Source organism: Athalia rosae, chromosome 2 (assembly GCF_917208135.1).
Source record: "Athalia rosae chromosome 2, iyAthRosa1.1, whole genome shotgun sequence".
Lineage (NCBI taxonomy): Eukaryota > Metazoa > Arthropoda > Insecta > Hymenoptera > Athaliidae > Athalia > Athalia rosae.
Window position 1 is genome coordinate 22,261,102 of NC_064027.1, and position 22,140 is coordinate 22,283,241.

Sequence of the window (22,140 nt, forward strand, 5' to 3'; positions counted from 1 at the left end):
CGGAAACGTCCGTCAACCGTATGGACGCGCCATGACGTAATTTTCGATCATTTTCATGTGTATTTTTTATCCATTGTGGTTCTTATGTCACTTTTTGCTTTTAGGCCGTACTTGAGATAAGAAAAAATTCCCATGGATCAACTAATGTCAACATATGTAGGTATTTAAAAACGGGTTAGTCACATGGAAGAACTGATATAAGCGTCGTTGTGTCTCTTATTGTTAGAGCTGGCTGGCAAAAATACTTTTCCTACAGGATGAGTTTGCAATGCGTTTAAAAAATTAAATTTGATTCTACTTGCTTGATAAAAATTTAAGTATATGTCGAAATACAGCCAGATTTTCGTTGAACTTACGGACGTTTATGTGTGTAGGCCTATAGCATACATACTATGCCCGTAATTATACGAATGTGTTGTACGTTATTGTTGGAATTGCAAAAATTTTTTCACCGCCCGCCTCCGCTACCGCGTATACAGATTGCAGAAAGAAGTTGACTTCACAAAGTCTAATTAGAGGTTCATAAAGGTAAGACGCATGACAATGAGCGCATGGTTGGTTTCTTCGTCACACTTTTGTTTTCACCTAAAGCTTGAGACTCATCATATCGTCATACCCTGTGATCACATCAGGGACGGATGAATTATGGGAGAATGAATGAAGAATTTTCTATCTCAGTCTCATTAACACACGGAAAAAACGAAGAAAATCGATGATGAATTTCATTAAAAAAAAATTAATCGCCAATGAGCATCTTCATCACAGCGCTATTGAGAGCTCGTAAAAACACGTAGTTCTTATCGTTATTTTTGGTCTGCACAAATAGATGGCGAATGACCTAATTTTTTTTTGTGGCATTCAGATACGCCAATAGTATGAAAATACTTAAAAATATTTAGTGGCGGTAAAAATTTCACACACGAATACTGCTATAGGTGAGGATCTTACTATGGATATTATTACTACAAATTTTTTTTTCTCCATTTCGCCCCTGAAGGGCATGAAAAAATATCAGCCGAGATATATTCTCCCGCCCGAGAGATTTCGTGTGCTGGTATATAAGAAGTGAAATTCTCTGCAACCTAAGGAGTTACTTTTTAATCCTCTGTACGATCAGGGGGGACGGAAATCCTCAAGTGTTTTTTGTTTGGTCTATCTGGCAGAAGAATATCAAATAAAAAATAAACATAAACATAAATAATACAAAAGACACGATGCTTCTAATCGGGCATTATTTCCGGTATATCGTCGGGATTTTAATCGCCGTCCGGAGCGTTCGTTCGGTTTTAACAAAATCAAATGGCGATCAATTAAGGACGTTAAGATCATCGCCAACAACACAGCATCAGGACGACGTTGAGGTATTATTGGATAAAAATTCTGGCCTGACTATAAATGACGCTGATCGGATAAGAAACTTGTCGTCGATGGTGGAAAATTTCGAAGATGATATCAGAGAATCTAGTACAACGGGTATGAAAGAAGATCACCATCTGCAGGGAAGAAAACAATCGCAACCATTTAAAAATAAAGAAAAAAAACCAAGGACTTTTTTTGGACCACTCAGTTTGGACTTGAAAGATAAGTTTTATTCAAAACGCGGAATCATCTACGATACTCGCGACAGTTTTGATGCTGGTGGCTTCACTGGTGGTTAGTTATTTTTTTTTTTTTTGTCGGTTTTTTCCATGTCCAGGAAGCTACACTTCCATAAAATAGCTTCCAAAGTGTATGGCAAGATTGTTTTTGAAACATTGAAAATATTGCGTGTATCGTAATATCGGATTCTGGTGAATGAAAAAATAACACCCGCCATTTTTTCAATCGTACGAAAAATATATGGGTTACATAAATCCACAGGTTTAAGCTGTTGTGGAACAAGGTACGGACTTTCCGGCTATTCGCAATCAGATCGAAGACCCAACGTTTATGGCTATGGCGATTCATCTGATGGGGGACGATATCCAGATAGACCATCTAGACGTCCAGGCGCTGATAGGTAATGGACTGAAACATTTACAATTTTGGGAATAGAGTTGAACTTTCATTTCTGTCGAAGATAAATCGGATGACTAGTTTTTGTTTTCTTTTATTTCTAGTTGAATTTAAAAATCGAAAGTCCATTTTGGATATTTTGTAGTTCATACGATAAAGGTCCGCCGTTAATTATTTTATAATTATGGTCAATTTGTTTTTTTTTTTTAAGATACGGCTCGAGTTATTCTCAAGGTTTGACTGGGGGTGGATTGGGGCGACCTGAGGGAGATCTGTACGGAAGTGGGGGGTCAGGAGGATCTTATCCTTCGAGATATGGACCAATCAGAGGTGGATCGTATGGCGGGGGCAGCGATGGGGACAGGTAAACGGACCAATGTAACGATGAAAAATAAACATAAATGTGTCGAGGATTTGAAAATTCCACGAGAGTTGATAAAATTTTATGAGATTTGGTAAAACTTTATCAGACTTTGAAGAATTTGATGTAGAGTTTTTGAGATTTCGAAGATATCAAGGACTTCACCAGATTGCATGTAAGATGACACAAATATTCATGGGGTTTCCTGGGATCTCACGATTAAAGATTTTTATAAAGTTACTCTACAAAATGAATGATCCCTCAATCGATTCCTGTAAATAATAGAGCTAACTTATCATAGGTATGGTGGTACTCGTCCCAGTTTCGGAGGAGGGCCTCCAAGCGGTCCAGGTGCAGGTTCCAGTGGGCTTTATGGTCGACCAAGTTTCAGTGCCGGTGGATCTAACAGCTATGGAGGATTTGGTAGCCAAAATGGTGGTAGTGCAGGAGCTTTCGGCAGCGGCTATGGTGCAGGTGCCGGAAGCTACGGAGCTGGTGGTTCAGGTGGCTACGAAGGAGGAGGAGGTGGAGGTGGAATTTCAGGAGGTTTCGGGACCGGCGGATTCGGAGGAGGAAGTTTCGGGGGAGGCAGTGGAATTGGCGGTTTTGGATCATACGATCATTTCGGCGGGGGTGGAGACTATGGTGTTGGTGACGGCGGAGGTGGCATGGGTCTTCCTTCGGAAGCGCACATTAAGACTCAGAAGGTGTGTGACATGGAGCGGCAGGTGCCGAAAATGCGTATAGCGGTGAAATTATTTTGTACAGCAATTCGATCAATATTGGATTTTCATTTCCACAGGCTTTGGCACTAAAGGCACTCGCTGGAGTTGCACTTATCGGGGCTGCTGCTGCCCTCGCTACGAATCCCGTCCTTCTTCCTCTGGGAGTTGCTCATGGGAGAAAAAAACGATCTGCTGCTGACGATTTCTGGAATGAACATCCTTTGATGTTACTCAAGGGCTACATATCACAGGTATTTCATTGACCTTCTATTCGAATGAAAAGTTAGCAAATTAGTGTAAATATAATTACAACTCTTCGCTGACTGATAATTTGGTTTCTATTTCAGGTAAACTTTCTACTGCGGAATAATGGTTGGTGTTCATTCGAAATGGGCACAGATTATATGAAACATACATATTCTATTTCTGATAGATTCCTAGGAGTGACATAAAAAAGGAGGACATCCTTGTGCTCAGTAAATTTTTGGCATCCCGAAAATGCGTGGCTAAGTTGGCATGCGAAATACAACGTGAATACTTCGCCGATTTGGCGCGTTACAAGGACGTCGGAGACAGGGAGAATCGAGGGGAGAATAGTATATATCACAACTTGGAGCAACGTTTTATGGATTTGTATGACTCGCATTTTATCCAGAAACTGATTCGGGAAGATGAAACTGATCGTTGTGTTTGTTAGACCTGATCCTGAATTAATTTTAGGGTACAAAGCAATGTTCTCAACAACAGTTACGTGAACGAACATCTGAAGAAAGAAATTAAACTCGCGCTTGCTATTGGAGCGCGGGATGGAAACTGCAAAATCTTCCCATGTGCTTTGTCGAAGGAGTGATCGAGGATTATACCATAGCGGCTATCGGATGAATGATGACATGATTATTGCTTATCAATTATTATTAAGTATAAACTAGTGTCCTCATAGAAATGAAAGCATCCAATACATCTGTAAAACAATACACTGTAATCCAAGAGAATCAAAAGAAAATAATTAGCGAAGTACTTCAGATTTGAATTTATGTGCAGTCAACGCGTGAACATGCCGGTGGTGCCATCTTACTTTTTGACTTCTGTCTTTTTCCGGCACAGACCTATCGCGTGCAGAGATGTGAATTGTGGGTAAGTCGTCTTAAGACAGACTGACATCGTTGACTGAAGTACCAATCTTCAGTCAACGCTGACGTGTTCCAATCTCGATCCCGATCGCTGGCCACTATGAGCCAATGCAAGTAACCTTGAAATACACAACGTGGCACTTGGTAGCACCCAGTGAGAATGGGAGGCGGGCTTGTCAACTTGAACGAGAATCACTCAACTGTTAAGTGTCGGGTGGAATGACAATGATTTTCGACTAGACTATCAAGCTGCTTAGATAATAGATTCCCTATTTTTACTCGTATACCATTACGACTGTCATACGTGTCGTTCTCTAATAGTACAATAGGAACGTTGTTGAGGTTAAATTAGTAGCTTATGGTTGCATTGGCTTGTTGAGAATTTCGAAATTTACTTTGTGGAATGATAATTTAAAAGCCAATGAATTTTTTTGAATAAGTTTTTTAGTGTCCACTTCATTTGATTTATGTTTATCCTCAATTAGAAATACACCTGAAATATCTAGTCAAAATTTTGTGTTACACTGAAACTTGTTTATAGTATTTTTGTGTTCGCTACAAGAAAGACATGAAGCGTCGAGCTGATAAAAAAAGTAGCATCGAAGATGGTAGTGGAGAACCATTCAGTGTACAGGAACATGGTGACACTAGGGGAGATGAAAAGAATATAGCTATACTTTTCTTTCTCTACCTTATGCAAGGTGTTCCCCTTGGTTTGTCTAGTGCTATTCCTATGATACTCCAAAACAGAGGAGCATCATATCGCCAACAGGTAATACGATGATTAAATGTGTAAGCAACATCTATTCTCCTTTTACAAACTTATTATCATTTTAAACATCTCAGGCTGAATTTAGCTTTGTGAATTGGCCATTTTCACTGAAACTCCTATGGGCCCCAATTGTGGATTCGATGTTCTCCCAAAGATTTGGCCGAAGAAAAACTTGGCTGATCCCTACACAGTATTTGATGGGGCTGTTCATGCTTTTCTTGTCCGCAAATATAGACGTCTGGTTAGGCGATCAGCATAATGCTCCTAACATTGAATTATTGACTGGGCTGTTTTTTTCTCTCAACTTCCTTGCTGCCACGCAGGATATTGCTGTGGATGGTTGGGCTCTTACTATGCTCAAAAGGTAGCTGACCATTAAGTTAGCTAGCAGGACAATCAATTTATTCACACTACAAAGTACTAAGAATCTCCTTTTTTTCAAGATGCAACGTAGGCCATGCATCGACCTGTAATAGTGTGGGTCAAACTGCAGGCTACTTTCTGGGTTACGTATTATTTATAGCCCTGGAATCTGCTGAATTTTGTAATGGATATTTGAGGTCTGTTCAATCCGAGGAAGGACTTGTCACATTACCAGGATTTCTGTATTTCTGGGGATGCGTATTCATCGGTACAACTACATTAATTGCTATTTTCAAACACGAAGATAAAGAAGTGCCCCAAAAAGGTGAACCAGACATGGATGTTACACATGCCTATAAACTGTTATGGGATATCGTTAAGTTGCCCAGCATTCAAACATTGGCAATCATTTTATTAACTGCCAAGGTCAGTAACCCATAAATATTCAGTACAGCTAGGCACTCATCAGACCAGTAATAGTACTGTTATTATTCCAGATTGGTTTCTCAGCTTGTGATGCTGTGACTGGTCTCAAAATGGTTGACGCAGGAATTCCCAAAGAAAAAATGGCTCTTATGGCAGTTCCAATGGTGCCGTTGCAAATTGTTCTACCACTAGCGATATCAAAATACACAGTAGGACCGAGGCCACTAGATATATATTTAAAAGCCATCCCTTACAGGTAAATCTGAATGCATTACAGATTATTATGGCATCATATTTTGTTATTGAACTTATTTTACAGACTGGCTTTCGGAGTAGTGGCAGCTTTTCTAGTGTGGCTTACACCATTCATAGTACTGGGTGGAGACGTCCCTTTGTACTACTACATAACCCTCATTATTGTTTACTCCATACATCAGGTAACAACTTTGATTCACTGATCTTATTGTCGGAAACGTCACGTATGAAAAATTTCTAAATTTTAGGTTACACTGTACAGCATGTTTGTATCAGTGATGGCATTTTTTGCAAGAATAAGTGACCCTGCCGTGGGAGGGACATATATGACACTGCTAAACACACTATGCAACCTCGGCGGAAATTGGCCAGCTACAACAGCTCTGTGGCTTGTTGACGCCTTCACTTTCAGGCAGTGTACAACGGATCCTAACAACGATTGTAGCACTTCCTTAGAACGAGAGGTCAGGCGTAACATTTAATAAACCAAGGATATTGTCGCCACTGATTTAATTGGATTTTATCTGATGTTTTTGATTTTATTTCAGCTGTGCTTGAATTCTAATAATGGAGAGTGCCATACACAGTTGGACGGTTACTACATAGAAAGTTTTCTATGCCTAATAATTGGTATTGCATGGTTGAGGTGGTCGAGGAGAAAGATCAACTATTTGCAAGTGAAACCGAACTCTGCATGGCAAGTAGTGACACCATACCTTAAAAGTTAACGTCAAATGGAATTTAAGGCCTAGATTTTTCAATTCCAATTTCATGTGTGATTCGATCAAAAAATTCGAAAAACTCGTTAATTTGAATTTCCGAAAAATTGCGAGTCATAATATGCATATCCCTCATCATTCATTTTGTTAGCACAAAACATAAAACAAGGTAAGAGACATCGAATATTTTGTGATGTTCTTGCAAATAAAAATTATCTCTACCGTAGTACTGTATCGTTCAGAAATTTTAAACTGTGTGAAGTGTTCTAAATTAGGAACAACTGTATCGAATATAAACTTATTTATTGTACAACTGCTCTTCAGTTTTTAAGAGAAATATGAATGAAATTTAATTTGTTATTGCTTGGGATAAGTTAACTAGGTTCACACGAAAAGTTAGCTAATTTACTGACGAGCTCCACTCGGTCCGTGTGTTAGACTGTTCAACTTGTCGAGTTGAAAAGATTCCCAGCAAGTAAACATGTCAAATGTAATGAAAAAATAACGGGTTTTTAATATGGGTAATTGGCGATTTTAGTTTCTGTATTCGTCCAGCTATTTTCCCCAACAACCAAGATTCCGCAATAGTCTTCAACCCTGAATGCTACATGGTAAAATATAATTATAAATATTTTTGATACCATGTATGATGTCGGTGACATCTGTCTAAATCTACCGAAAAAATGAATCATAATTCCTTCACCTGTTAGTGCAATCGCAAGTGCAATCTACTTTTTACGAGACACTAGGGTATTCAAAACACTTAATAATAATAATGACTACGTAGGTGTATGAATGATTATTTATTGAATTTCAGAATTCATTTGAAACAAGTTCTTATGTGAAAATGTATTCGTCAATTGTTGCCTATTCGGTAAAATTGGGTGTATTGTGTGCTACGGATTTTGTACGATTGAAAAATCGCTCACAAAGTGTTGTATTTTAATCGAGTATTCAAATGAAATGTAATAATAATAATAATAATAATAACAACGACGACGACGACAACAACCATTATGCATTGCATTTCTTATTGACGATTAATTATACATGTTATTCATGAATAATAAGAAGAAACGATACGTAGACGTTTGTCGATATGCTGGATTTCAAGAAAACTATTTTTTTTCTCTCATTTGGATTGGTAAGTCGGGTACAACTAGAAAAAGTTGGTGATCGCATTTCCAATCTGATTGTGAGTATTTTTATTAGTCCGGTCCATCTCTAATACTCACCTACGTTTCCTGAGTTGATGCCATTTTATACAACTTCATTGTTATCGCCGGTAGTTTGAATATCCGTTGCTTTGACCACATTTCCAGGTCAAAGACCTGGAAGATCGCTTTGTCTAGTGTCAGCTCTAGTTTGGAAACTATTTTGTATCCGAATTGAAAGCCACTTTGTGCAATGGTGATTCCTGATTACATGAAATTTCCAGACTCTGATACTACTCCATACCTCTGGCATCATTGACTACTAAATTGAATGTGGCAGCTCCATGAGAGGTAACACTTTCAGAGTCCTCAAATCCTCCACCAATAGTAGGTATATGTATACGAAGATAGTAGTTGTGTATTCGCAGTAGGTCAAAAGACTACAGTTCCAGAGAACATTGGGCTGGATAATTGTCTCTTTATTTGGTGTTGGCTTATGTTCAAAAACTTCATTTTGAAAGCTATTGGGCAATGATTGGAAAATATTTGCTTGATATGCTCCGAAATCATCACAAAACTTTTCTGAGGGTGTGAAAAAATTTATTCGGAACCAGAAGGGTTGGGGCCAACAGTAACCAGGAACATTCGAATGTGCAAATTTTGTAATAAAACTCAGCCATGTTCCCTCTCTTACTCGTTGTTTGATAATTTCTGGATGAAGATCACCAGCTTCTACACAAAAGTGAACTCACCGAAGTGAAATGATACAGGAGTTTTATAATAACAGCTTAACTATATCAAATAAACTTTCCGCATTAGAATGCTAACGCGTTACTAGTGGCAGAAAAAATTCGAATACTACTGATTCAAGTTATACTATTCCTAAAACTCGAAAAACTTTCTCGAACGTTTCCGTATATAATTTCTGATTCAATCATCGCACAGATCCAAAACGGAAAGATTTTTTATCATCCAATAAGTTGATGACGCACTTCGAATCGGATGCTTGATTGTTTCAGAACGTTTACTACCAACGTTCCAGCACTCATCCGATCAAAATGTTTATTGATTCATGATTGCTATCAATTGAGTCAATTTATTGACTTCTCAACACTAACTTATTCATCACTGAGTATTGCTGCTTGGGACAAAAGAGACAATTGATTTAACGGTTCAACAAAGTGGAATTTTGACATTATGCCCAGAAAAATCAACCGATTTCAAAAGACATATTCGATTCACAGAGACGAATAAAATCGAAAATGATGTTCTTGATAAGAATTGAGGGCCGAAAAACGGGCTGCGTGTGAAGGGTTTACCTTGAGAATTGTGAGCTAACTATAAGTATTGACATTCATGAGGAGCATTCATTCCTGATAGATCATTTATTTAACTCAAACTTATTGCATCACTGGCCATTTGCCCAACTTATTTATCAAACTTCGCAGTTCCTTGAGGATGGTTATTGGAGTGGAACAATGTTTATATGACGTAAATAGTTTCGTGACGAATTATTTTCGTCGAATATTCTATGTACCAATTTTGACTCTTCAAATATCGTTAGAATATGTCGCATGACCTTAATTTATTTACATAATAACCCTTTGTACTTCTATAAATTCCAAAATATATTATATATCTATATAATCTCATTACATCGCGGTTGAGTGATTTTTCTTTAGTATAAAAACACGTTACATTTCCAAAAGAATAATCAATTGTGAATCTACCCAAGACGAAACATGACACGATTCATTTTATTATTCGTACTTCTGGGAGTTTGCAGCCAACAGACTCTGTCAATTCCGAAACCACTTTTATTTGGAAACAGCCAAATTAATATAAATCGAGGTTCCTCATTGAGTGACCTAGAACGTTGGTTCGTATCTTTATCTCCATCAAAAATAGGGAACGACATCATCAAACAGTTCGAATCATCTGCATCTGAAAGTTCGGAAGAATCTCCTCCAGGAACGTCCAACGTTCAGTTTCCTCCGAATCCCGTTGGTTCCAGTGGTGAACTCAGCCCAGAAAACGACGACATTGACGAAGATGACGCAATAGACGAATGTTCGAATGAAGATGAGATTGATGAAAACACCGATGATTATTTCGACATATCCCAAATTCTCGATGAATTTTACAACGAATATCCGGATGAAACTGCAGAAAATATCGAAGATAAGAACGAAGCTTCTGATATATTTGAGGAACCTGTTGATGAAAATCAATTTGAAGGGTATAACGACAGAGCGTTATAATCCTCGATTGTTGTTGAGGCAGAGATAGAAAACGATAAAATATCTCGATACTATGGATGCATCACGTACGGGGCTAAATCGGTACATTGGATTCTTGAAAGTAATTGTACTTCAAATTATAATCTAGGGTGTATGGTTTGATAGGACTAATAAACATTTACATACGCTGTCCAATATCCGTTTTTTCCCTCTAACAGAGTTACAACTGGAGGTGGTTTACAGCCTGTAAAATAATTTTAAAAATTTTCTCGTAAAATGGAAAAACGCATTTCTCGTGATTTTGAAAAAGTACTTCAGATCTGCAGGATGAATTGCGCGATGAAAGCATGCCACTGAGTTTGTTGGGAGAACAATTTTAATCTACGATTAAAGGATTAGCTGAGATTTATACGAATTTGGATCTAGTTTAATGTTTGAATTGATTGTATCCTGTACTTGACTAATAAAATTATATTGCTGTTTAATGGGCTGTTTATGAATCCTAATTTGCCGAGGTTTCAAACAGGCCTGCAGCTACGTCCCGTATCTTGTACTTACTAGCATTCTTGGCTTACAGCTAAGAATATTTAACGTGAAATTGAAATATTTGGAAAACATATTGAATAATATCTGGAATAAGGATGAAGAAAATCACGATATGAGAAGATGTCACATACGCACAACAAACTAAAAAAAATTTGACTGTAAAACATATGCAGGTGAATTATTCTATCATGTTTGGATGGAACCAATATTTGGAAATTCGGATTACTCGAGGTCTGTTGGCCACAATTTTTATTTGCACGTTGCGCAACGGATATCTGTTACGTCGTGATGATTCGAAAAGCGAGCCCAGGCCACGTCTACGAGAGCACAACCGACATTTTACGATCCACAGTACTGCAGAACTTGGTAAAAAGCGGTAGACAGTATCACTCGAAGCATATATGACTAGCTGCAAGTTGACTACCGCAAAAACTAAGCGTGATTAACTTGCTCTTGGCGTTGTCTATAACCAATCTCAGGTATATCCTCAACTAGAAATTGAAAAATGAGCCAAGACGACCACTGACAATGAGTCCACTTGATTCGAAAATCGTGTGAATGATGCTTCCGCAGCTACTATTAGATTACTGGTTATTAGATACGCAAAAGATATCACCATAGATATTACCACTATAATAAACGTCGACAACCCTAACTCGTGGGGATCGGCGTCGATTTTGTCGGCTGGAAAGTAAAGAATGTATCTGCCTTTGACGAAGATGTGCTGGAAATAACTGGTCAGTCTTCGGTGTAGACTGGCAGTCAGTCATAATAAGTCGTCTACATTCATAAAAATATATATTGGATTTCCGATCAAAATTATTGTATGTGTGATAGACCGAAAATAAATATTCGTTACACCTCACGCGTGTGCATTCCTACTTGAAGTATTGTGTCCTATCACTATAGTCATCCGTTGCCCCGGTGTTTCATGACAGCCATGCGAGCTGCCGACATTTTCGCTTCCATCGGAATATCCGAATCTATGCGAAAGGTTTTCGAAATACGGTTATAATCGAATATTCGTTCTATGAACTATCTGAAAACTACGGAAGACCATGACGTATCCATTTTAATGTATAGGTGTCATCAAATCTAGAAGGAAGAGTTGATTTTTCAACATTACAGCACCGATCATAATTGAAAGAATTGCTGTTGTGTCGCCAACAGTTCAGAGCTCTTTTTAAACGAGTTGACACATCGGCCTATCTCAGTGCGATCCTTAATTATCAGATCGGAATTGAAAATTCCCCCTTACAGTTTGACGAACAAAGTCTGCATCACATCTTCGAGTTACTAGCAACTAGAGAAAACTTTCAAAAATCATTTCACGCGTACGAGATAGCACAATCGTGATCATGTATTTCTGAGGAGAAGCCAGCCAACCCTAATCAAGAAATGAGGCGTAGCAGCAGAAATTTATGTATTTGAATACATCACACGGAAAATACCGGTGCCATAGTGCTTTCCGAGAATGCTGATGTTCCGGAATTCTTGATGGAAATTATCTGTTAGACAACTTTATCTCATCCTGAAAATTTTAAGCCCTGTTCGGAAGAGAGAAAAATCGATCACGGAATTGGAATATTCAGAAAATAAATCGAACTTGCGGGATGATCGAATAAAAATTCAGGCTGTCAAAAGCTATTGCGTATCGACAGGAAGAAATTGAACGATTACGCAACAGATATCACAGACGAATATGAATCGCTAATATTTAAGTCGACCCAACATTTATTTTGATTTCCATCCACTCGGGACGTATTGGCAGCGATTTTTGTTTGTGCGTTATGTAACGAATGTCTGTTACGTGATAACCGTCACTTTGATGCAAGCACACGTGTTTTTTTACAAACCACTGCTCACAGCTCGGTATAAAAGCGGTGGATTTTGTTCGGAAAATATTAAGTTGCAAGTTAACTACACCACCAAACATGTCGAAATTCATCATTCTGTTGGCGCTCTTGACCGTTGGCTACCAGGCCCAGGCCCGTCCTGAACCTTTTAATCTATGGGGAAAAATTGCAGAAGCTAAAGCTGGATTCGAAAACTTCATTCAGAAAACCATCCGCGATGGCCTGAGTCACATAAAGGAGTACTTGCAAGGTATGGGCGCCGAAGTGCAGTCGAGACTTGGAAAAATACAAGATATAATGCAAGTAATCAATGAGCTTAGAAGCAAAGTCGAAAGCGCGGGACAGGAGGTCGCTGAACACAACAAAGAATTGTTGGCGCCAAAGATAGAAGAGCTCAAAGATAACCTTCAGGAATTCGTGGCCGAAGCCGGCAAGACCACTAGTGACATAGCTAAAATATACCTCGGTAGTCTCATTGAACTTCTCCAAGCATACATTAAAATATTGGAAAATGAATCCCCCGCTGCCCCCCCCACCGACGACGCTGAAAACTGAAACTTGAGCTGAATATACACCAATTACGTTGTCCAGATCGTAAGAAATGTATCTGTCTTCCACAAAGACAACACTACCATCTTCGAATCGCTGGTCATACATCGACAGATCGTCACCAGCCCCTTGGAAGTTTCAGAAATGTGTGGAAATTGTTCATTTCTGAATTTCGGACGTTGCCCCGTAAATATGTATAATCGTCTCCAAATAAATACTTTTCACAGTATGTAACGTGAGGTTTTTTTGGTTTCTCATTTTGAGTTACCAAAATCGTTCATACCCTCTGATTTTAAGAGAACGTCTCTTCCTCAAACTTCCATGCCATCAACCGAAAAATTCTTAAAATCTGAAACGACATTGAACTTTTTTTTTTTTGATCCTCCTACATTTGATCCGAAAGTTTTTCCATGAAAATCTTTAGTCGTCGAGAAACTCAACTATCTCGAAAAAGTACTCTCACCCTGTGTATGTACTGTACATACCTTCGATTTTGCTGGTTTATAATGACTTGCTTGATTGAGAATGACAAGACCTCGAAATATCTCGATATCCTGTCTCGATGATAGTTTTTATTTGATCTTTTCCAACGTGTCACGACATACTTTTCGACTGCTGAACAGCGTCGAGTGAAGAACGTCAACAGTGTTGACTTTCCGTCTCAAACAATGTTTGTAAATAGAATCCGACCGCTGCAATAATATTCCATAATAGGAAATTGAGGGGTCCGAACACAATTTCAATATGAAGATTCGAACAATGATGAGTGTGACGGAGTATCGTAACAGCAGCCTCAACGTTAATTTGAGTTTCGGATATTCGAACGATTCAATATATTGATGCTCTATTAGGCTATTTCTGAATTCAATATGGTATTAGAGTACCTTAATTTTTACGCAAACGATTACTCCGAAGATGGATGTTATATGAATCCGATTGTAATGATTGTCCAAATGGAACAGATCCAGGATACAGAATTTATGGGTGCTACGGAAGCAAACATTTCCGAATTGTATGCTCATCCATCAGGATTTTCATACCAAACTGGTAATGGGGGATTCCATGCAAAATCACCGAGGTTTTGACCCGACCCCCTTCGATTTCGATTTCTTTTCATTGAAAATAAGACAAAATATCTAAATGTGGCTTATTTTTTTTGACTTTGCGCTGAAGTTTTTTTGGATTGTTTTTAAAAGCTGAGAAGTTGAATAAAATTGGATGAAAACAACCGTAACTTGTACTATCGGAGATTTAATTTATTTTTGACAAGTCAAAATATTTATTGTAAAATATGGAGTGTCATTAATTTCTCTCAACATTTTAAGTTTTCAAAAATACGTAACTTTTTTGGGTTGTGTAAAAAAATCTGGAAAAATTTAGAAAAATATCTTTAATAGAATCATGAAAAATGTTGAGAAAGTTTCAGCGAAATCGGAGGGGGCCGGGTCAAAACCTCGGTGATTTCGCATGGAATCCCCCTAATATATCTCACAGTGTATTTCTACGATGATTCGAATAGAGACAAGTGTCAAAATTGGAGGTCTGTTTGAGCTGCCTATCAAAATCTGATTGCAGTTTCAGAAGCAAAGACTCAAAATTCAAATCAAAATATGATTTAGAATAACATTCTGCGTCCTCTATCTTGGATTCGCCATTTCGTATTCACGAAATTATAACATCTGACTCCAGATTCACAATCAGCTATGTCGAAAACCCTTCATTATGTACTATGGTCAATTAAACGTTGAGTCTCAGCAGCAATTACGTTACTGCAAAGGTAATTGAAGCATCAAATGATGATTTGTTCGAACATCAGAAACTCTGACGGACGTCAGGACTGCAGTTGAAATACATCGCCACACACTTTTTCTATTTCAATCATTGCACTTAATTTGTGTTCGGATGATTTTTTCATCTTCACACCCATGAATTTTCCATTTTGGATGATAAATGCTGCGGTGGATTCTATTAGCAAACATTGCTTGAGACGGAAAGTCAATACTGTTCACGTTCTTCAGTCGACGCTGTTCAGCAGTCGAAAAGTATTTCGTGAGACGTTGGAACGGATCAAGCGAAGACTATCATTTAGACAGGATATCGAGACATTTTGAGGTCTTATTGTTTACAATAAAGTAGAACTCTGAAGTTCTGCAAAATCGAAGGTACGTACAGTACGTACACGGGATGAAGTTTTCATTTTGGCATAGATAGTTCAATATATCTATGATTTTGGTATACTGAGATTTTTCATGCAAACACGTTCAGTATGAAAGTGGGAGGATCAGGTAGAGAAAATTCAAAGTCGCAATATGGATTGCAAGAATTATCGGGGTGGTGGCACGGTAGTTCGGGGTAGTAATTTTTACAACGAGTCAAAGAAAACGGGAGATTTTGGTTACTCGAAGTGAAAAACCAAAAGAAGATTACACGGTATACACACATATGCTATGAATTGATCATTTATTTGCGGTCGATTACAAATATTTACGGGGCAACGTGCGTAATTCGTATGAAAATGTACATGAGTTTCCTACATTTCTAAGTCTTTCGAGTGGCTGGTGAGAATCCGCTGAAGTGTGACCAGCGGTTCGAGGATAGTCGTGATGTTTTTGCGAATGACAAATACATTTCTTACGAGCTAGACAGCGTGATTGGCGTATTTTCAAATGAATTTTTAGGCCCTGTAGACGACGGACTGAGAATCGGAGGATCCATTGTCCGATATTCTGACGTATTCGTCGAGAAGTTCAATGAGATTGTAAAGATACATTCTATCATCAACATTAGGAGTTGTGTCGACTTGATTCATGAATTCTTTGACGTTTTCCTTGAGGTTTTCGAGATGTGCGGTCATAAGCTTTTTCAGTTCTCTCATTTGTTGCACGGTACTTCGTACTCGATTCAATCCGAGATTCATCTCCTCACCAAAATCCAACGCACGGTCCCTTATTTCGTCCAGGGCATCTCGGATGGTTCCAGAAATGAAGTTTTCAAATCCAGTCGCGGTTCCCAGAATTCTTTGACATAGATTAGAAGGATCAAGATTGGCCTGGGCCTGGTAGCCGACGGCCAAGAACGCCAACAGAATGATGAATTTCGACATGTTTGGTAGTGTAGTTAACGTGCAACTTGATATTTTCCGAACAAAATCTACCGCTTTTATACCGAGTTGTGAGCAGTGGTTTGTAAAAAAACACATGTGCTTTCATCGAAGCGACGGTTGTGGAATAACAGACAGTTGCTACATGACTCACGAACAGTAATTGCTGCCAATACCTTCCAAGTGGACGGAAATCAAAATAAATGTTGGGTCTACTTAAATATTAACGATTCATATTCGCCCGTGTTATCTATTGCGTAATAGTTCAATTTCTTTTTGTCGATACGCAATAGCCTTTGATAGCCTAAATTTTTATTCGATCATCCCAGCAGGGCTTCACATTCTCAGGATGCGATGAAGTTGTCTAACAGATAATTTCCATTGAGAATTCCGGAAAATCAGCATTCTCGGAAAGCACTATGGCGCCGGTATTTTCCGTGTGATGTATTTACATACATAAGGTTCTGCTGCTACACTCCATTTCTCGATTAGGGTGGGCTGCAGGCTTCTCCTCAGAAATACATGATCACGATTGTGCTATCTCGTACGCATGCTATAATTTTTTGCAAGAAAAGCTGTGTGCTACTTACTCGGAGATTTGATTCAGACATAGTTTTCCAAAATCTTTTATCTTCAGAGGCAAATTCTCTGGAGAATTTATCCTAGTTCATGATCGATTATGAACCTTCAGAACATTCTTCAAACTACGCGTCACTTGCTGCCAATTTCGTTCTCTCGAAGGGAGTACATGCAATGTAATAATGTCTCACATTCGGAATATTGCAGTTAACTAACTTACGAATGAACATGCTAACATGCTGATATTTGGATGGTATACCAGACTTGGAAAGCGAGACTGATGTTGAATCTGATTCCTAACTATGCTTTGCTCCCGCATTTTATGAAGAAAAGTGAATTTGCGAATCAACGGGATGAAAAGTAATCTTTACAGATGAGTCGGGAATGAAGTATTATATGCAATGAAGGAATGAAACTAATTATTCCCTCTGACTCCCGAATTCCTCCCGAACATTGCCTCGGATGAATACTGCCCTTGCTCCGCTCGGGCAGTACAGTCGTCCGCAGGAATAAACTTTAGCTATATTCCCTTGTTGCATAGTGTACTGGTTCGGTGCGCCTTCCCGGTATCGCTTGGTATACCGTTTGTCCGGGATTCCTAATTTCTTAGAATTCTTGATTGCTTTTCAACATGAAAATGTTGAACCCTGATGGGAAAAAAGAGAAATTGATCACGGAATCGAAATATTCAGAAAATGGATGGAACTTGCGGAATAATCGAATAAAAATTCAGGCTATTGGAAGCTATTGCATATCGACAGGAAGAAATTGAACTATTACGCAATAGATAAGACGGTTGAATACGAATCGCTAATATTTAAGTCGACGCAACATTTATCCTGATTTCCGTCCGCTTGGAACGTATTGGCAGCGATTACTGTTCGTGCGTGATGTAATAAATGTCTGTTATTCCAAAACCGTCTCTTCAATGAAAGCACACGTGTTTTTTTACAAACCATTGCTCACAGCTCGATATAAAAGCGGTGGATTCTGTTCGGAAAATATCAAGTTGCACGATAACTACACCACCAAACATGTCGAAATTCATCATTCTGTTGGCGTTCTTGGCCGTCGGCTACCAGGCCCAGGCCCGTCTTGAACCTTCTGGTCTATGTGAAAGAATTTTAGGAACTGCGACTGGATTTGAAAACTTCATTTTCGGAAATATCCAAGATTCCCTGGATCAAATAAAGAAGCATTGGTTTAATTTTAGTAATGAAGTGAATTTCGCATCAGAACAAATACGATTCACAATACAACAAATCAAAGACGTGAAACAACTCATCGCAGATGCGGGAGACTCGGGGGGCAATGAGGTCTTCGAAGAAATGGTGGCGCGTGGAATACAGGATCTCAAAGATAAAGTGGGAGAATTCATAATTGAGGCCAGCAAGACTGTTAACGAAACAGCTAGAAATCAACTCAACAATCTCATCGAACTTCTCGAAGAACACCTCGAAATTTTGGAAGGTGGATCCTCCGCTTCCCGCACCACTGTCGCCAGATTCTAAAATACAACCTGTATTACATGTGATTTGATAATAATTTTTAATCAACCAGCACTAATTACAAACTACTTTGACACACCAAAATAAATTGAATCGAATTCCGAAAATTCGTCGAATATTTCTATGGTTCGACAGATCTTGTTCCCAATGATTCATCAGGTACGAGTACAGCTAGGGTAATTCTGGTTCGGCTGTTATCGCTTCTCTGTCGTATGTTCCACTGTTGAGCTGGAGCTTGTGTAGCGTTGACGTTCTCTGGGGTGCCACATCGTTCAGCGTTAGCCGCAGATTAGAAGCCATTTGGGACGTCGTTGTTTCCGGCGTTGAATCCTGGACTCTGTGCAACGCAGATTTCTGTCTGACCAATATTTCCCAATCTTATTACTGAGAAGTTAGGGGGTCATCAGCTGATGGATTAGTCTAAGCGTTAGATCCGGTCGAGGCGGTGCATTAGTCGGCAGCAAGTCCGATGGCCGTAGCATCGGTAGTTGCGGAGGTGGAGCACGGAGATCGGAGAGCCTAAAAAGGGCCTTCCACCAGGCAAAGGTCCGAAGAACTGGGGTCGAGACTCGGCGGCAACCGCCAAGAATACGACAATTATGACAAACCCAATGTCGGTCTCTTTATTGCCTGTTACTCGTTACGCGATGATCCTCATCGGGTGAAAACCATAACGGCTGCGATGTAACGGTAAAATCATTGCTGCGGAAAAACGCGAGTGTTTCTGTTGTTACCAGTACGTAAATGCGGGACCGCTTCGGCAAGTTTATTTACAAGCTATCAATGACCCGTCAATAGATTATTTCAGCACCGCACTCGGATGCTAACTACCTTTTGGCAATCGAATAGCGCCTGATAAGGCTGAACCCTGTAGATTTCAAATCCACTGTAAGTCGATCCCTGTAACAGTCCGTTCCATCATGTTCCGTGAAATTCACTCGCGTCGCGATGATTTGCTGCTGTATCATTTGCCAAAAGTAGTGAAGAATTTTCCAACCTCGATTATTTGCAAGTGTTCAGATCAGGTGACACAGGTGCAAAACGGAGGAATGATTCATGCACTGATAAGTAATTGACGCAATCCAAACCAAACGCTTCATTGATTCCGATCGGCCACCCTAACTTGTTTTTACGTTCAACGACATGTGTCGTTCTGTTCATGTTTGCACTCGGTTGCGTCAATCCACTCAAATTCCAAGCACAAGCTCATACGACGTACAAAAGTACGGCCCGAATTCCATCAAATACATTCAAATAAGTTATAGGCTCAATTTAACCGTTTAACAAGATGGATTCTCGAAACTGTACATTCACCCGACAGATCGATCGTTCTCGAGACACGAGTATCTTCACTTTACTACAAATATTTTCTCCTGCATAAGATAATAAGCTATTTATGATTAGTTGCGACTTTGTGCCATAGATCATTCAGCAATCATATTCCTTACTTTGTTTTCGCTTTCCGATTACAATTAAAAATGAGTGGACTGTTTAAAATTTGAATTTCAGCCTTCAGCATTTCTATGCACTTGATTTGTCCAGTCCGAGGGTATCATCAGCTTGAACTTTTTCTGGTTTCAAGCCGCTAGTGATTTCCCATATTTTTTCCGGCTGCTCCCTCATTATTTCAACTGATCTCCCGAAACACGGTTCTGATATTCGCACGGGCGTTTCCGGTACCATCGCGAGTATCGGCTCCGGTTCTTTCAAGGGACCAGCCACATCGATGTCGTCTGCGGCTCTTCGTTCAAAACGCGGCAGCTCCACCCCATCAAACTTCGTTTTTTCAGGGGTCCACGTCGATTCAGAGACGAAGTCAGCGGTTCCGTACGTGGGATAAGCAATTGACATTACAAGCAGATATGGCTGTGCGCTAATCATAGTGAATTTGGACGGACTGATTCACTAATGATACTACTGTCGGCTGAAAGTTCTAACTTAACTGAATGCGTCTTAGCAAAATGACTCCAGTTTTATTGATCGTCCATTGTTTCATAATTGCTGCATTCCAAAGTGAATGTTCATAAAATCGTTATCACGCCGTAGTTGGTCTGTTGCGCTAAAGGTGTTTATACAATCAACTATTCTTATAACAGTGTACGTTTGTGATGTCGATGATTCAAGCATCGAACGTTCGCAACGTTAATAGATTCAAAATAACATAGGATAGCATGAGTTCATTGGATATAAATTCCCACGCAATTTTTTTTGTTTTGTTCGACATCATGCGTGAACATTGGACCCTATCCATTCATACCGTTTCCTCACCAAGACGATCACTGAGTCCACTTGGTTCGAAAATCGTGTAAATGATGCTTTCGCAGCTACTATCAGATTGTTGGCTATTAAATACGCAAGAAATACCACCATAGATATTACTACTATAATAAACGTCGACAACCCTGACTGTCTGCAGTGTGCAGACTGGCAGTTAGTCATAATAAGATGTCTGCATTCGTAAAAATATATATTAGATTTCTGATCAAAATTATTGTATGTATGATAGACCTAAAATAAATATTCGTTACTCCTCACGCGTGTGCATACCTACTTAAAGTTTACTTCCTCACTCAATCGGACAGTTTGATCTGAGGAACTTGAAGTCATTGATTTAGGGTGAGACTCATTCGAGTTATCCAGTCGATGAGGACAGTTTGATTGCACATGACATATGTCGGAACCGGATGGGCATTTCACTTTTCGCGTCGAATCTTGGTGATACCGCTAGATTTGTGTGACGCCGAAGAATTCCTGACGGTTGAAACATTGCAATTGTGTCCTATCACTATAGTCATCCGTTGCCCCGGTGTTTCATGACAGCCATGCGAGCTGTCGACATTTTCGCTTCCATCGGAATATCCGAATCCATGCGAAAGGTTTTCGAAATACGGTTATAATCGAATATTCGTTCTATGAACTATCTGAAAACTACGGAAGACCATGACGTATCTATTGCAATGTATAGGTGTCATCAAATCTAGAAGGAAGAATTGATTTTTCAACATTACAGCACCGATCATAATTGAAAGAATTGCTGTTGCGTCGTCAACAGTTCAGAGCTCTTTTTGAACGAATAGACACATCGGCCTATTTCAGTGCGATCCTCAATGATCAGATCGGAAATCAATATTCCCTCTTACATCCTGACGAACAAAGTTTGCATTACATCTTTAAGTCACTGATAACTAGAGAGAACTTCGAAAAACGTTCGAGATAACACGATCGAAGTCATGTATTACCGAGGAGAAGCCAGCCAACCTCAATCGAAAAATGATGCTTTCGGTAGAAATTTATGCATGCAGCGGTCCAAACGCAAACTCAAATTGTTCACGTTTCTCAATCGACGCTGTTCAGCTGTCGAAAAGTATGTCGTAATACGTTAAAACGGATCGAATAAAAACTATCATTTAGACAGGACATCGAGATATTTGAAGGTCACACAGGGTGAGATTTACATTTTAGTATACCAAGATTTTCCGTGCGAACACGTTTGGTATGAAAGTGGGAGGATTAGGTAGGGAGAATTCGATGTTGCTATAGATTCCGAAAAATTATTGGTATTGGTGGCATGGAAGTTTGAGGGGGGAACTTTGACTCCAAATCGAGGAAAACAGGAGATTTTGGTTACTCCGAATAAAAGACCGGAGAAAAATTCTGCGGTAGGTACACATATTCTAGGAATTAATTATTTATTTGCAGTCGATTATACATATTTACGGGGCGAAGTCCGAAATTCGTGACGAAATGTACAATTCTCGCACGTTCATGAGTCTACCGAATGACTGGTGACAATCAACGAATTCATAAGTCTGAATTTGTTGGTGACAATCTAGGAAAGTATGACCAGCGATTCGCAGATGGT

The 22,140-nt window shown here is 39.2% G+C and overlaps 2 protein-coding genes across 4 annotated transcripts; both read left to right on the top strand.

The window, feature by feature from the left end:
• The first annotated feature begins 1,022 nt into the window (after positions 1-1,022).
• Positions 1,023-4,044, top strand: LOC110117187 (keratin, type I cytoskeletal 9-like). 3 transcript variants are annotated; one of them, XM_048651217.1, is made up of 7 exons: positions 1,023-1,653; positions 1,861-1,999; positions 2,207-2,359; positions 2,658-3,063; positions 3,159-3,332; positions 3,515-3,714; positions 3,811-4,044. In XM_048651217.1, exons 1-7 carry the CDS (start codon positions 1,215-1,217, stop codon positions 3,929-3,931), a joined length of 1,632 nt encoding a protein of 543 aa, XP_048507174.1. In that variant the 5' UTR covers positions 1,023-1,214; the 3' UTR covers positions 3,932-4,044. The 3 variants fall into 3 exon arrangements, with proteins under 3 accessions (XP_048507174.1, XP_048507173.1, XP_020709929.2); XM_048651216.1 differs by having other exon boundaries at positions 1,053-1,653; positions 3,802-4,044; XM_020854270.2 differs by having other exon boundaries at positions 1,062-1,581; positions 3,802-4,044.
• Positions 4,045-4,358: 314 nt separating this feature from the next.
• Positions 4,359-7,758, top strand: LOC105689326 (acetyl-coenzyme A transporter 1). Its single transcript, XM_012406243.3, has 7 exons — positions 4,359-4,983; positions 5,058-5,347; positions 5,427-5,772; positions 5,844-6,028; positions 6,092-6,209; positions 6,276-6,491; positions 6,576-7,758. The coding sequence occupies exons 1-7, from the start codon at positions 4,780-4,782 to the stop codon at positions 6,753-6,755; spliced, it is 1,539 nt and encodes a 512-aa protein (XP_012261666.2). The 5' UTR covers positions 4,359-4,779; the 3' UTR covers positions 6,756-7,758.
• The last annotated feature ends 14,382 nt before the right edge of the window (positions 7,759-22,140 follow it).

Coding starts and splice junctions, on each gene's coding strand:
- LOC105689326 (XM_012406243.3), top strand. CDS start 4,780: ATGAAGCGTCGAGCTGATAAAAAAAGTAGCATCGAAGATGGTAGTGGA. Junction 5,348..5,426: donor GCTCTTACTATGCTCAAAAG/GTAGCTGACCAT, acceptor CTTTTTTTCAAG/ATGCAACGTAGGCCATGCAT. Junction 5,773..5,843: donor TCATTTTATTAACTGCCAAG/GTCAGTAACCCA, acceptor TTATTATTCCAG/ATTGGTTTCTCAGCTTGTGA.
- LOC110117187 (XM_048651216.1), top strand. CDS start 1,215: ATGCTTCTAATCGGGCATTATTTCCGGTATATCGTCGGGATTTTAATC. Junction 3,333..3,514: donor TCAAGGGCTACATATCACAG/GTATTTCATTGA, acceptor TATTTCTGATAG/ATTCCTAGGAGTGACATAAA. Junction 3,715..3,801: donor GAGCAACGTTTTATGGATTT/GTATGACTCGCA, acceptor AATTAATTTTAG/GGTACAAAGCAATGTTCTCA.